This window comes from Penicillium atrosanguineum (genome assembly GCF_028827265.1).
Source record: "Penicillium atrosanguineum strain IBT 20685 chromosome Unknown utg000005l_segment0_segment0, whole genome shotgun sequence".
NCBI classification, from domain to species: domain Eukaryota; kingdom Fungi; phylum Ascomycota; class Eurotiomycetes; order Eurotiales; family Aspergillaceae; genus Penicillium; species Penicillium atrosanguineum.
The window spans coordinates 1,858,172-1,872,026 of NW_026623137.1; the positions used below are offsets into that span (position 1 = coordinate 1,858,172).

Sequence of the window (13,855 nt, forward strand, 5' to 3'; positions counted from 1 at the left end):
CTATTCCATGAAACTTCGATGATTTCGCCATCCTATCGGAGCGGCGACCGCGGCATTCGCACGCCATCTTGTCCACTGGATTCCTCACTATGATGACAAGTATAACCACACTCTATTCGTAGATCATCTCGGCCGGGACACATAGCCTTGGAAGATAAATAGTCGTAGAGACCCTGTCTAGCTTCATACTGGTGTCCTTCATCTTGTGCTCTTCTCACAAAACTACCTGTACAACATGGCGCCCGCTCTCACAGACTCTTTGCCAACGGCACCTCATAACTTGTCAGCCCCGCTGGACATCTTCCCTGATGGCCTGAAAACCACCGGTCAACACCCTCCCATCTATGACGAGATTTGCCCCTTCGACAAGTTCCCCCGTCAGATCACTGGCCCAACAGTATGGAAGGCCGAGGATTATCGCGAGCACCCCGAGAAGTGGACGCATCGGTTCACTCCCGAGCAGATCGAGGAGCTGAGCGCAGCTTCGGATGCTTTCCTCGCATCCAAGACCCCTATGACCGGAATTTCCAAGGTGCGTTTCGTAGTCAACGGAATAGCGCCGCGCACCCGACTAACAAATCATAGAGCAACTTCCGCCTTCCCAAGTTCGCAGACTACCTTGAAACCCTGCGCCTTGACCTCATTGACGGAAAAGGCTTCATTCTGTTCAAGGGCTTCCCCGTCGAGAAATGGGGTAACCACAAGTCCGCCGTGGCCTACATGGGTCTCGGTACCTACCTCGGCTACTTCGTTAGCCAGAACAGCCGCGGCCACGTTCTCGGTCACGTCAAGGATCTCGGGGAAGACTCAGCCCAGATTGACAAAGTCCGCATCTACCGCACGAACGCTCGGTATGTCTCGTTCCGGGTCCAGAATCAAAATTAATTCGACTAACAAATCCCAGCCAATTCTTCCACGCTGACGACTCCGACATCGTCGGTCTCCTCTGCATCCACCGCGCTCTCGAAGGCGGCGAATCAGACCTGGTCTCCTCCCACAACGTCTACAACACTCTCGCCCTGGAACGCCCGGACGTACTGAAGACCCTAACCGAACCAATCTGGTACTTTGACCGCAAGGGCGAAACCAGCACAGGCGAAGAAGAGTTCATCCGCACAAGCGTCGTCTACCTCGAGCGCGGCGAGAATGGCCGTGTCTACACAAAATGGGATCCATACTACGTGCGGTCTCTAGGCCGCTTCTCCGACGCCGGAATTATTCCGCCCTTGTCCGATGCCCAGAATGAAGCATTGGAAGTTCTCGAGGAGGTTTGCAACAGACTCAGTCTGCATATGATTCTTGAGGTGGGCGATATTCAGTTCTTGGCGAATTCGCATATCTTGCATGCTAGGACTTCGTATGTGGACCATGCGCCGCCTATGCCCAGACGGCATCTTATGCGGCTTTGGTTGGCGACGCCCGAGCATGAGGGCGGTTGGAAGTTGCCTTTTTGGGATAGTAATGAGAAGAAGAGGGGGGGGTATTCAGGTTGATGATCAGCCGCCTGTGGCACCGCTTGATGCGGAGTAAATGGTTGAGGTTGTGATGTTGTGCTTTCATGATACCTATTCTTTAATATGAGAAATTCTTAGATTGCATGTTTTACTTATGGCCACTGAGACGTATGTGTAGATGTGTAGAGCTCGACGGAGTGAATTGCTCGTGAAGGGTCGGGACGCTCAAGAATTACCTATTTCTTACGGCAGTGTAATCAATTGAGGTCAGAAGTACTTGGAAAAGAAATGAAAAAAAGAGAGACCAGACGCATACTATAGGGAGCAAGAGAAGATGTTAGTGCCCTGGTAGGCTTTGTTTTCCTGGGCTTCGTTTGCCCAGGTCTACAGGTGTTCTGGTAGGTGATTACTGTTAAGAAGATGAAATCATGGTCAACAAAATGAATTGACTAACCAAGATCTTCGGAAAGAACACCAAAAGCAATCCAGAACCAAATGGGGAAAATAGGCCCTCGGAGAACGGAGATACGGGCAGCGGGCCAGAAATTGAAGAGAAACTCGATGAAGACTCGTAAAATGGGTCTGTTGACCCGCGGTTCAATATCAGTTTATTCGATGTCAACTTTGTATAGTTTTTTATTAAATGCAGAAGAAAGCACAAAACTCCTCGAACTTTCCTCTCGCAAAATCAGATCGACTGTAATGATAATGGAAACTTAGGGAAACTTTCGAATTTGCCTCTGATTTCCGGAGGTTCCTTAGATTTCCTTAGGAATATCTTGCCAGAATCAGTCTGAATTCAAAGTTCCCAGGTGCCATGAATGAAAAGGCGTCCTTCGTATCGTACTTGTGAAAGGCATTTCCAATGATTCACGTCTATGGCTCCGGCCCCGAACAAGCCTATTGAGCTTCACATTGAACGGAACAGCTACCACTAGAACAAAGAATTCTTTCAAGACGTCTTCCTAGACCTACATAAGTCAAACGACTTAGCAGTCCTACCCCTGGAGTCAACTCTCCTATCTGCAATGCCAATTTCAGGCCTTCGAGTATTTGAAAAGCCTCACTTGAAGACTACGCCCCACCTAAACAAACACGATAAACAAAACTCGTAATTCATTCGGGTATACAAGCCACAAGCCACAACCTAACGCCAAACCATGCACCCCATAAACATTGAACTTAATGTACAAGCTTATAATTCCCCCCACTAGCAATCTCAACCTTCCCCTTCGAAACCATACCAGCAAGGAACTCCCTCAGCTCCTCATTACTAAACGGAAACCCACCCGGCACCACAATCTTCAACATCATAACAATCCTCTGCAAAGGCATAGCTCCCTGATTCGTAAGCATGCCCAGGATGAACTGCCAGTACAGATTCATTTTCTCCATTGCCGCAGCGTCGGCTGTTTCTTTTGCAGCTGCAGCGGCCGCTGCTTCGGCCGCAGCGGCAGCGTTGGCTGTGTCTGTAGATTGACCGGGCACGTCTGCTGAGTCTTCTTGAGATTCTGCTTCGGCGGGAAGGTATTCGAGGACGCGGAAGGTGTCGCGGGATACTTCCGTAAGAATGCGCTTGCTAACCCAGAATAGACAAGCGGAGCGGACTAGGGCAGGAGCCATGTCTAATTCGGAGGCGAGGTCTGTGATCATTTTCGTGGTTTCCTCGTCGTCGGATTGGAAGGCGTAAATGACTGTTGCTTGCCAGGTTGAGACCTCGTCTACGAAGGTTCGATCGCCTAGTTCTAGTTCGACGGTTACTTGGCCGAGACCATTGCGCCAAGTGAGTTTGCGGGATTGTTTGAGGCTTTCAAAGCCGGTTGAGTAGCGATGTTGGAGGTAGGCAATTTCGTCGGGTACTTTGAATTCTTGGTCTTGGATTTCTGGCCAGAAGAAGCGTGAGAGGATCTTGGCGTGGAGTTCGGGGATTTGTACGGTTGGTCGTTTGGTGTGCATGCGGCTTGGGGGCTTGGAGAGGCCTTGGTCTTTGCGGACGCTGGTGTCGACGCGGCGGGAATCGGATATGTCCTTAAGCATGACTTCGCAGGCTTGTAGGGCCGAGTCACCGAATCGGACCTTTAAGAGCTCCAGAACAGAGATCTCTTGATCGAAATCTTCGCGTCTTTGTAGGAGACGGTCGCCCAGGAGAGCTTGCAGTTCCTTGACGAATGTTTCTTTGGAATCAAACAAGCTGATTAGACTGTCGATGACATCGGAACTCTTCGACTTTCGGTAGTCGGGTGCAGCGTCGACCGGGTCTGGTACCCAGTTCATATCATCCCAGTCCAGTTCACTAGTGTTGTTCTGCATAGATAGTTGGTGTGCCTTTGCCAGCTCTGTGGACAGCTCTACCAATGTGTCGCCACTGGAAGGCAAAGCTTGTTTCTCTGCGGTCTGTGGTTCAGCAAGCAAGCCACTGACGATCACCTTTACGGTATCATCGCGATCTCTCAGATATCGTCGAATCGGTCGAGCGATACGGTCCAGAAGGACTCCCTTAGGATCTAGGAGGTGGAATGCCCGAATAATCGAGATGTACAGCTGTAATATCTCAACAGTCGAGGCACCAGGGTGCAGCAGGCGCTGATTTAGAATTTTAATAAACGACTGCGTGACATAGGCCCTCGCCGCCGGATGTGTTGTGAAGTGTCGCAAATCCTCAACGGCGCCACTGCTTGCAGGCCAATCGACGATCACATCGAATAGCTCACTGGTCCGCAGAGCTCCCAAGCGAGCGATGCCGATTTCCTGCCACTTTTCCACATCCCCAAAGCTCACATCCAGAGAGCCGGATGTTTGGTTCCCAGATGGTGGCGTGTGGATGATAGCCAGAACCTGGACAGCGAGCCGCGCAAAGACATCTTCAATCCAATTTCCTAAGTGTTGAGTAGCAGAGGTCGGCGTTTCCCACTTTCCAGTGTACGCTGAGCGAACAAACTCGGTCATCATAATGTTCATCACGCCGGCAAACACTTTTTGGGCTTTGTCACCACCAAGGCCGACGAGCTGTAAGCCATTAAGAAAAGCTAGAAGGCGATCTCGAGCAATTGTAACATTGTCTTGTTCGCCCTCCGTCATCATGTGTGCTCGATTTTCTGTGCTTTCCTGCTTCCATTCTTCGTATGAAACGGAGTATTGCCGGTCCACTTCCATACCATCCTGGCTGTTTTCGTCGGAGTTTGATTCTTCGAGTAATGTATCGATTCCCAGAATGACCAGAGATTCTTGTGCGAGATCTTCAGCTAGGAGTTTCGAGATCTCGGCCCACGGAAGAGAGTATGAGACAACTGTGTGGAAGCCCCGTTGTAAGTGAGTCAACACCCGTCCTTGCTCGGCCGTCGGTAGTAAGGGTAGAAGATAGTGTACGATGGGCGCTAAGTAGATTCGACGCACGAGTTGTAAGCAGTCGACAATCGTTCGTAAGAGACCATCTTTCTCGGGGGTTCGCAAAAGCTGTACGACATATTAGGAACGAGCCTGCGGCCAAGCCACTTTGTATTCATACCTCGCAAAGCCCGCCACGAAGGTTCATCAAAAAGTGTCGCCGAATTTCATCTCCATACCAGCTAAAAAGGTCCTTCGGCCCAGTCGTACCTGATGTGGTCCTCGCATTCTGAGCCGCAGCTGTTAGATACGTGAGCGCCTCACCAGTCTCTTTCGAGGGAGGACTGAGTCTATTCCAGTCTTTCAATGCTTCATTTCCATCGGTGTCTCTGGCTTCATAGATTGGCGCAAACCCGCGGTCTGGGACCGACAGAAAGACAGTTGCCGCAGACCACGCTTGGTCCCAGGCTTGTCGGTCCACGAGTGGCTCCTTGTCAGAAGATAAGACAGTCACTTGAGACGCGGTCTTAACGGTCGAGGAGGAGCCATCGGACTGGAATGAGGTGAACGGGGTCTGGTCGTGATTGAAAAGAGATGCGAACGGTGGCCGAGCTTCGAGCGACGCGGGGGAGAAGACGGAGTTAAAGACGCGTTTGCGTCCCACATTGAGGGGGACGGTGGATAGCATTGTGGTCAGGGGTGTCTGGGCATTGTGACGCCGAAACTTTGTTGCTCGACCTTTCGAGCTCGTGGCAATTAGTTTGTTGTTAAACTGTGTTTGGTTTGGACATGGAACGTCGGCGCGTGGTCACGTGAGCCGAAGTATAAATATTTGGTGTGATTTTCTATCTTGATGTTTTTAGACTTATCTTCCCCGATATCATACAGTAATCTAGCCCGACTCGGAGTTTCTTTTTCAAATTTCTGTTTCTGTCTTTCGTTAGACCATTCAACGTCACAATGTGCTAAAAGCGAGCGTGGTCATCATTCCTTGTTAATCATATCACAATTGCCAGTCACCTACGTTGGAAGCCCGCTATCAAGGCCCTTTTAGTCAAAGAACTTGGAAGAGGGGCCCTACTTTCCTTTTCTTATACATCATTGTGACACTGCAACCACTGTGCGCGAAGCGTTTGCTATTAGAATGTCGAACAAATAAATTGATTCACAGTCTTAATGTTAATTTCAGTATGAAGGGCGGCCTATAAGGGCTTCCCGTCCGCGCAGCCGTACTTAAGGCGAGTATTCTGCACGGCCAATACCCAATACCCGCCCTTAGTACCTAAGCGGCACTCGAGGGTTCTTGCGGGCGATATGGGTGAGAAGTCTGGAGAGTGGGTGAGAGGTGAGAACAGGGTGACAATTTTCACCTAGGGTTGATAGGGACCAACTCATAAAATTTTAAGCTTAGGGACCATTTATTTTGCTCTACTAGAGTTTACTATGATTTGCTTTATTCTGAAAAATATATTCACCTAAAACTAACGGATCCAATATTATCCGGATATTCATCAACTGAGTTTGAGCAAGGAGGTGAGGCCGTTTCAACATCTTCAACAGAAGGCCGACTGATCAGACGTGGTAGTGGAGACATCCAAGACCATATCCGATTCCTAATACTGAAATATATCGAGAACAGCGGTGTTCTTCCAGTCTAAAGAGTCTAGCCATTCCGAACTTGATGTTGATCAGTGAATATGGGGTTTGGAGCAACCAAGGCGCCAACAGAAATGCAGAAGTAGCTTATTTATGTAAAAAAAAAAAAAAAAGAGTAGATTGATTGATTCTTGCGCAAGGCAAGAACTGCGAGAATAACCAACTACAAGCCAAGATGCATCGCTTTGAACTTTTGTTAAAATTATTAATTTCGATCTATCACTATGCGGCAACCCATCTCACTCGCCTAGTCAGAGGTACCTCTTGTAGAAAGTATGAGGTGTGGGTATAGTTGATTTACTTTGCAATGTAAATTTCCTTCCTTTCGCTACATGGTATTGCCGTCTTTGGAATCCCTCCAAGCCCTGTCAAACTCTTTCCAACCCCCAGGCGGCGCATCCCACATGGCCAACTCACGAACCACTGTGTCGTAGTATCCATCGTTGGGCATGTTTCCCTGACAGACATTTCCTCCAACAGCGATGTTGATGAGGATTCTGAACTCACTCATCTTCCTCGTGCCAGACGGCTTCTCGGCCCTCATGATGGGCCTGCCATCAATCAACCAGACCAAGCGCCCTCTGCCTGTTGTTTCGTCCTCGTCCCAGATAAAATCGTATTTCACTCCCGCCGGCGAGCTAATATTGGGGATGGGGGTTTCGAGAACGCGATGCTTGTTCCAGTCCTGGCCGTTGAAGTGGCCCCAATGCAAACAAGTGTGGTTGACAGCATCGCCGTTCCACGCTTCCATTATGTCGACTTCGCCATCCTCGGGCCACTTGAAGGGGTCTTTAGGCAGCAGCCAAAAGGCAGGCCAGATACCCCGGGCCACGGGCGCCGTAATTCTGGCCGACAGACAGCCCCGTGGTCGGCTGAGGGTCTGGAGACTCGACAGTCTGGCGCTGGTAAACTTCTGGGCAGGATCGGGATGCCCGTGGTTGATCAGAGCGCGCACAATCACCGCATCGCCCTGGGTTGAATGGAATGAGTTTTGCGGGCTGTCGATATAATTCTGCGACTCATTGTTACCCCATCCATGCTGACCTTGTTCGTGGTGAAAGTTGGAGGACACCGGCACTTGAGGATGTAGATTGGGCCGCCAGTAGATCTGGGGTTGCGAGTGCTGTTCCTGATAAGCTAGTTGTGGTTTGCTAGAGGTTGGAATAGGCGGTGGGGGAGGCTTGTTGGACGACGGTACCGGCTGAGAGGCGGGACGGCTTATTTCCTCCCAAGCTTTGTCTGCTTTATCGATAATGCCTTGAAGCGCCTGTCTGAATGGCATGTTGAGTACGACCTCGGTATAGATGTCAGGGTTGCACAAGTAGTGAAAACGCGGAAAAAAACAGTAAGCAAAGCTGACGTCATATTGTGGATATCCCGAAAGGATCGAGTTCTTACACTGCTTAAAGTCCCCTTTCACACCCTTTCGCCATCGTATTTCGGAAAATATTGCTCCCTTTCTGAGACTGGACAGATCTAATCAGTGGACACAGTATTCCTCCATGGGCTAGACCAACACTCAGATCGCATAAATTATAGGCCCACTTATACCTGTCACATGACCAATGGAGTAGAACAATAAGATTCTGTAAGGATCGTATGATTTCTATTAGATAGTCCTAGTTAGGTACTAGCTATACGGAGAATCTATTACCAAGCAATAAGCACTCGTTTAGCCTTAATATAAAACCCTTTTTCTATATGATCACTAGGCCCCGGTAGTAGTGATAATCTAGCAGCCGGCTACTTGCTAAGTAGTTTAGTGTCTCAGGCACCGAGAGTATGCAAACCCTACAAACCTCACGGGAGCGCAACAAAAATTTGGCATTGAACACAAAATTTCAAGACCTTTAAATCCTAATATATGTTCTATCTAGTGTGCTAGAACTTAACGTTAGTCACATCATTACACATTTTTCTTTCGACATAATCAATATCATTACCAACACGTGCCCCTCTGCTCGCACTATCTCCAAGTATGGCAGAAGCATGCCATCACCACCCCCCTGCAACAGAACTCTCCAAGGCAGAGCGCTTCAAAGCTACGCACCTCGCCGCGCGCCATGGCAACTACCACCAATATTACGCTAAGTTCCGGGCGCCCACCGTTCCGGACGAGCGCCTTTCCATTCTCCCATCAGATATCCTCCGCAACGCGCGAGTCATAGACCTAGGCTGCAACGCGGGCAAACTGACCCATGAGGCGATAGCGCACTGCGGCGCGGCCGCCTCAGTCGGCGTCGATATCGACCCGTGGCTGGTCGAGCAGGCGAAGGCGGCGTACCCAGACGGGCCGTGCACATTTGAGCACTTTGACTTCGTGGATGCGTCCGCATACACGGGTACCGCGCTGGGCAAGTTCGACGTTGTCCTACTGCTCTCTGTTACCAAGTGGATACATCTCAACAACGGGGACTCCGGGATGTTGACGCTATTTGCACATATACAAAGCATACTGAATGAGGGGGGCTATCTCGTCGTGGAGCCGCAGCCTATGAGCAATTATGCGAGAGCTTCAAAGAGGAATAAAGAATTGAGAGAGACGTATAAGACGATCCAGATTAGGCCACCGTTTGAGGATGAGTTGAAAGCGCAGGGATTTGAGAGGATACTGAAAGTTGAGAGGGATGAAGAGGGGTTTGCTAGGCCAGTACATGTTTGGAAAAAAAAAAAAAAGTATCATAATATGATCAATGGAGATGGCTTAAAATGAGTCACGGGTATATACTTGCATTGGGAAGACGTAGATCACTTGGTTGGTTGGTTGTTTAGTAGGTAAAGAGGGGACAGATGATGCATATTTATCGTAATATATACTGGAGAAAGTGATGGGTTAACATTTGTTGACAGATATCCCCTCCAATGACTATTCACCGTCCCTTAGCTAAGAGGGTTAGTTCATTGGTCGCGCAACTTGGGGGCAATTCTCACCCTCTTCTCACTCTGTCTAAAGCGCACTCACCCTCGGTCGTGCCGGCCACTTCAGCTGGGCGAGAGAATGAAAAGTGGTTGCTAGGAACTTCTCTGCCAAGCTCTCTTATCCAAAGCCCCCATTGCTCCAGAGATAGCTTCTGTCCATCACATGTTCAATTTAATTCTAAGGATAGAGCTCTGGGCGTTAGACCTCATGGAGTTGCTTCTGTAGTAGGCAGTAGGAGTGGGGCGTATGTATCGCACCAATTCGGGGGTTTAACATGCTCTCATCCAACTTCTCTCTTTTTTGAAATGCAGACTTGAACCCTGAACTCTTGTAGTCTATGCAATCCTCAACCTCTAGTTGAGCGCTTCGTTGTAACTTCTTATCTCCGAAGCAAGAATTTCAGTCAAAATGTCCATCACAGCCCTACTAGTTGAGGTGATGTCTAAGGTCTGTAGCCATCTACAGCTCTCTGAGTGGAAAGAGCTCAGATTATCATGTCGCGTATTGTACAGATCATCACTCGCGGGATTCACTTGTCGCTTTTTCAAAGGAATTCACTTCATTGTAACAAGCGATGGCCTTGGAAAATTGGAATACCTCGCTGAAACAGATGGTATTCGGGAACGAGGTTATGAGTTGTGGATGATGCCCTCAGTATTTGATGGCTCCCATGCGACAAGCGAACATGCTATTTCCGAGTTTGCCGTGTCATCGAAAGGTTGTCAGACAGTATCTGGTAACGAACTAAAGGCTCGTTTCTCAATATATAAAGCCTGGGTCGCAGACAGCTCAAGCCTTATGGAGTCAAGAGACTCGCACACGCGCCTACGCAGGTGTTTGGAAACACTCGATAACCTTGACAAGATTGGACTTGCTCATTATTTGACGAGCTTTTTGCTCGACCCACGACAAGAAAGAGTTCGATTCCTTGGCTGGCGCCACCTTATCAACTGAATCGACTGTCGATTCAGGAGCAAGAACCTCCAACCGCTTCGTGGTAGCGGAAGTGTAACGGACAAGGTTAACTTTTTGGCCGCGTCGAGGCTCTTGGAGGCGCTAACTGGGACCAACTGGAAAATGAGGAAGTGATAGACTTGTAATCCTGGTCACTGTGGTAATATTGGCCCCGAAATACTTATCAGAAGAGCAATATAGCTCTGTTCAGTCCATTTGGGATGATTTGGAGGACCTCCATGTCTCCACAGCTTCCAGAACCACAAAATAAGCTCATATTATGGATACACCGACTTGGATCAATTCCAAGGATCTGAAGTCATTTCTCATGAAAGCCAAGGAAACACTCACTGCTTTCACGCTATTAGAGGTGATCATGGAAGGTATCTCACCATCATTGTTGCCGGACTATCCATCACTTTGGCACTCGCCGACCCCATATTGGCTTTGTTCATCTTCAATCCCGCCATCTACAACCTCAACAGTCTAAAATCCAACGTCCTTTGCCTACAATCCAACATTCTCTGCCTACACTCCAACTGCGCCCTATAATCCGACCTAAACAGCCTCCACTTCAAACCCGATAGCCTACACTTCAGCCTTAACTCCATATTATGCCCAACCAGTTGGACAACTACCACCCGGACGAGGTTATACCCCTTCAAGCCCCTACATACCTTCAACAAATCATGAGGTTGCTTTTTGGTAGTCTGTTTGGAACTTTTTTGGAGAAAACCTATCACTACAGAGATTCTCCATGACGAAGGTCCCGAAACTCGTGCGACCATCTACACTATTCGAGTGACTTGCAACGAAAACAATCGTTTGGTCTAGATATTTTATGTACTGTGATTAGAGAACAGCCTACAGTGGCATTTTTCATTTACAGTAGATTTCCAAACCAGATTCCCTCATGGACGCGCACGCTTTGTTTCTCGGCCTGTACTGTGGCGCCCCATATCGCCTTCCATATCAGAAACATTAGATGCTGCTTCAAAGCTTAGTCACATCACTTAATGTTTTCGCTAGCGCCTGAGAAAGAAGTTGAAAAGAACACACGGAAGCAGAGAGCTGAGCGGGTCGTTGGCTGCGCGCGCATTGGCTGGTGATCCACGCGATGCTGTATGCAGTAAAATGTTTGGCGCCAACAATAGCAAGATAGGGGCCCGCCCACCAAGGAGACCATCGGTTTACTACTCGAGTCCGGTATTTTCATAATTAAATGCATGCATGTCCGGCTATCACAAGATACAGATGATGTGGTCATATCCGTGATGCATTGGCATAGGTATCCTTCTAGAAGTCCAGGTTATCGCCGCCTAGAACGCCGCTAAGATAAACTAGCTAATTGGATTTATTCTACAAAAAGCCACACCGAAGCCAGCTCCAGCAAAGCCTAAGCCAAAATTTAAAATAGCGTAATGGTCTCGCCCTTGGCAGTTTTCCGTGGGGTAAGCGGCTTCTGGGGCCGAGACACCAAGGTGAAAGGGAAGTCATTCTCAGCGGCCGCCCAGCTGCACTCCTCCTCGGACCATGGGACATACACGTTGTATCGCGGGGCTGCCTTGACCTGCTTGAGTCCATCCAGCAGGGGCACCCAGGACTTACTTTCGTAATACTCCGGGGATACATGGAAAGTGCCGGTGAGGTGTATTGTAAGCTCCTGTAGTCTGCTGAGACTTAAGAGCCCAATGCACGCTTCACGCCAGGTCTTGTACTGTGGAGAGTCTGGATATACAGGTTGAGAGAAATCCCAAGAGTAGTTAAGTCTTGTAATCTGATGTAGACGCTGAGGGAGTATACATCTTTGTATGTAAAGGAGTGTATCCACGTGATCAATATCAAAGATGTTGTCTTGGTATAGCATTGACACTGCTTCAGTGTATACTAGCCGACAGGTCTGCAGCAGAGGAAGAAGGTTAGCAGGTCGTGTGGGTTGAGCACTGTTCTTGGCTCGGTAAACGCGTGTAATGGTACCACGAAGGGCTCCGATTCTCGTCATGCACCAGCAGTCATGCCTGAGAGTCTCCAGGTCCTTAGTCAGGTCCTTTGGCTGGGCACATTCAAGAGCGACGAGTCTGTTGGGGACACGGGCCATGTGAAGTAGCTGCCCGCCCACGGCGTGCCTCCAAATAACTCGGCGAATCTCGGCGGGCAGTGTCGAAAGCAGCCGAGATTGCGATTGGTCGGCTGTGCGCTGACTGCCCGAAGGTGAAGTTTTGCGGGCAGCCTTTGTGATATTTGGGCCAGGCCGGTTTCGCAGCATGTATCTGCTGCTGCTGCTTTGCTGCTCTCCTCCATCTCTGCTGCCGCCCTCGCCATTTCCTTCTTCTCCGCCATCTTCAGAAGGAAGCGGAATTGTCAGAGCCCGCCGTCGTCTGGCCGGCAGCAGCGGCGGTGCGTTGGCCGCTCGTGCGGCCGCCGTGCCAATGGGGTCCTCTGCGTTTCCGCATGCCACTGGGGGCCATATGATGGGGTCGTCATCCTCGTCATCATAAGCCATTGTCTAGGAGGGAGAAAAGAGAGCGAAGAAGACAGAAGAGGAAGAAAGAAAGAGTTTGAAACTGTGCCAAGAATAGGCTTTGAAATTGGAATTAATCGTGCGAGCGTGTACAGTAGAATTCAAAAACAGATTATCCCTGGGACACACGCTTTCTTTCCCAGCGCCCCACTCAGATAGCGCTAAACTAAATTCGGGTAGGGAAAGTTCCACCATCTCCTCTTGATGTATTTCTCATAGATTACTAAAATTTTACTGAAAGTAGTTCGATGGAAACTACTACCACGGCAAGCACTGGCAACAGCGCAAGGTCCTTGAGCTAATATTGTTTAATGATATCTTGAGCAGCGTAACGAACAGTATGAACTTCTTGGAAACCTTGAACTGCAGCCTATTCATCACACATCAGACCTGAGCGAGAGGACTTTTTCGAAGGATATTTTGAAGATCGCAACTCTGATGAACTTCTCCAGTGCTTCCAATTGTTGATTATCTTGAAAAACAATGTCATCAGCCTCCAGGGGCTGATCGAGCAGCGGAACCACCGGGAGAGTGCACAGAAACGAGGGCGGCCGCGCTGGACACGCAGCGACGAAGAGAAGTATCGCAAAACGATTGATCACAAACTAGCCAATTTCGAAAGTAAGGTCAGAGAGATCAAGACAACGGCAGCGCGTATCAAGTTTTTCCATCACGCTTGTGATCAATGCACAAGATGCCATTCGGTCTAAAGAGTCCCTCAAGGAGGCAGAGAATATCACCCTTTTCTCATACACCACTGCTCTCTTCCTGCCTACGGGATTTGCAGCCAGTTTACTCAGCATGAATGGGATCCCGAATCATTCCATCTTTGCCTATATGGTTGTCACAGCAGCGGTCGCCCTATTGCTTACGGCTTGTGAACTGTGGTCCTTTATTGGTCTATTCTGTGCCGTGTGAGTAGAGCGCATCCTGAGATTTCTGCGAAACGGTGATATTTCCCGAGAGGTGTCTGATGAGCATAAAGAGGACATGCATTATAGAAGAAAGGGCTTGTAAGGGGGAGCG

The 13,855-nt window shown here is 49.2% G+C and overlaps 5 protein-coding genes across 5 annotated transcripts; 2 read left to right on the plus strand and 3 right to left on the minus strand.

Moving 5' to 3' along the window:
• Positions 1-235: 235 nt before the first annotated feature.
• N7443_006945 (TauD/TfdA family dioxygenase) lies at positions 236-1,493 on the plus strand (the record flags this gene model as incomplete). The annotated part of the gene is made up of 3 exons (XM_056887001.1): positions 236-532; positions 586-851; positions 905-1,493. 3 exons carry the CDS (start codon positions 236-238, stop codon positions 1,491-1,493), a joined length of 1,152 nt encoding a protein of 383 aa, XP_056740650.1.
• Positions 1,494-2,636: 1,143 nt separating this feature from the next.
• Positions 2,637-5,466, minus strand: N7443_006946 (anaphase promoting complex subunit 2; the record flags this gene model as incomplete). Its single annotated transcript, XM_056887002.1, has 2 exons — positions 2,637-4,907; positions 4,960-5,466. 2 exons carry the CDS (start codon positions 5,464-5,466, stop codon positions 2,637-2,639), a joined length of 2,778 nt encoding a protein of 925 aa, XP_056740651.1.
• A 1,296-nt stretch (positions 5,467-6,762) lies between these two features.
• On the minus strand, positions 6,763-7,716 carry N7443_006947 (glycoside hydrolase family 16 protein; the record flags this gene model as incomplete). The annotated part of the gene is made up of 1 exon (XM_056887003.1): positions 6,763-7,716. The coding sequence occupies one exon, from the start codon at positions 7,714-7,716 to the stop codon at positions 6,763-6,765; it is 954 nt and encodes a 317-aa protein (XP_056740652.1).
• Positions 7,717-8,412: 696 nt separating this feature from the next.
• Positions 8,413-9,147, plus strand: N7443_006948 (class I SAM-dependent methyltransferase; the record flags this gene model as incomplete). Its single annotated transcript, XM_056887004.1, has 1 exon — positions 8,413-9,147. The coding sequence occupies one exon, from the start codon at positions 8,413-8,415 to the stop codon at positions 9,145-9,147; it is 735 nt and encodes a 244-aa protein (XP_056740653.1).
• Positions 9,148-11,716: 2,569 nt separating this feature from the next.
• On the minus strand, positions 11,717-12,811 carry N7443_006949 (uncharacterized protein; the record flags this gene model as incomplete). The annotated part of the gene is made up of 1 exon (XM_056887005.1): positions 11,717-12,811. The coding sequence occupies one exon, from the start codon at positions 12,809-12,811 to the stop codon at positions 11,717-11,719; it is 1,095 nt and encodes a 364-aa protein (XP_056740654.1).
• Positions 12,812-13,855: the final 1,044 nt, after the last annotated feature.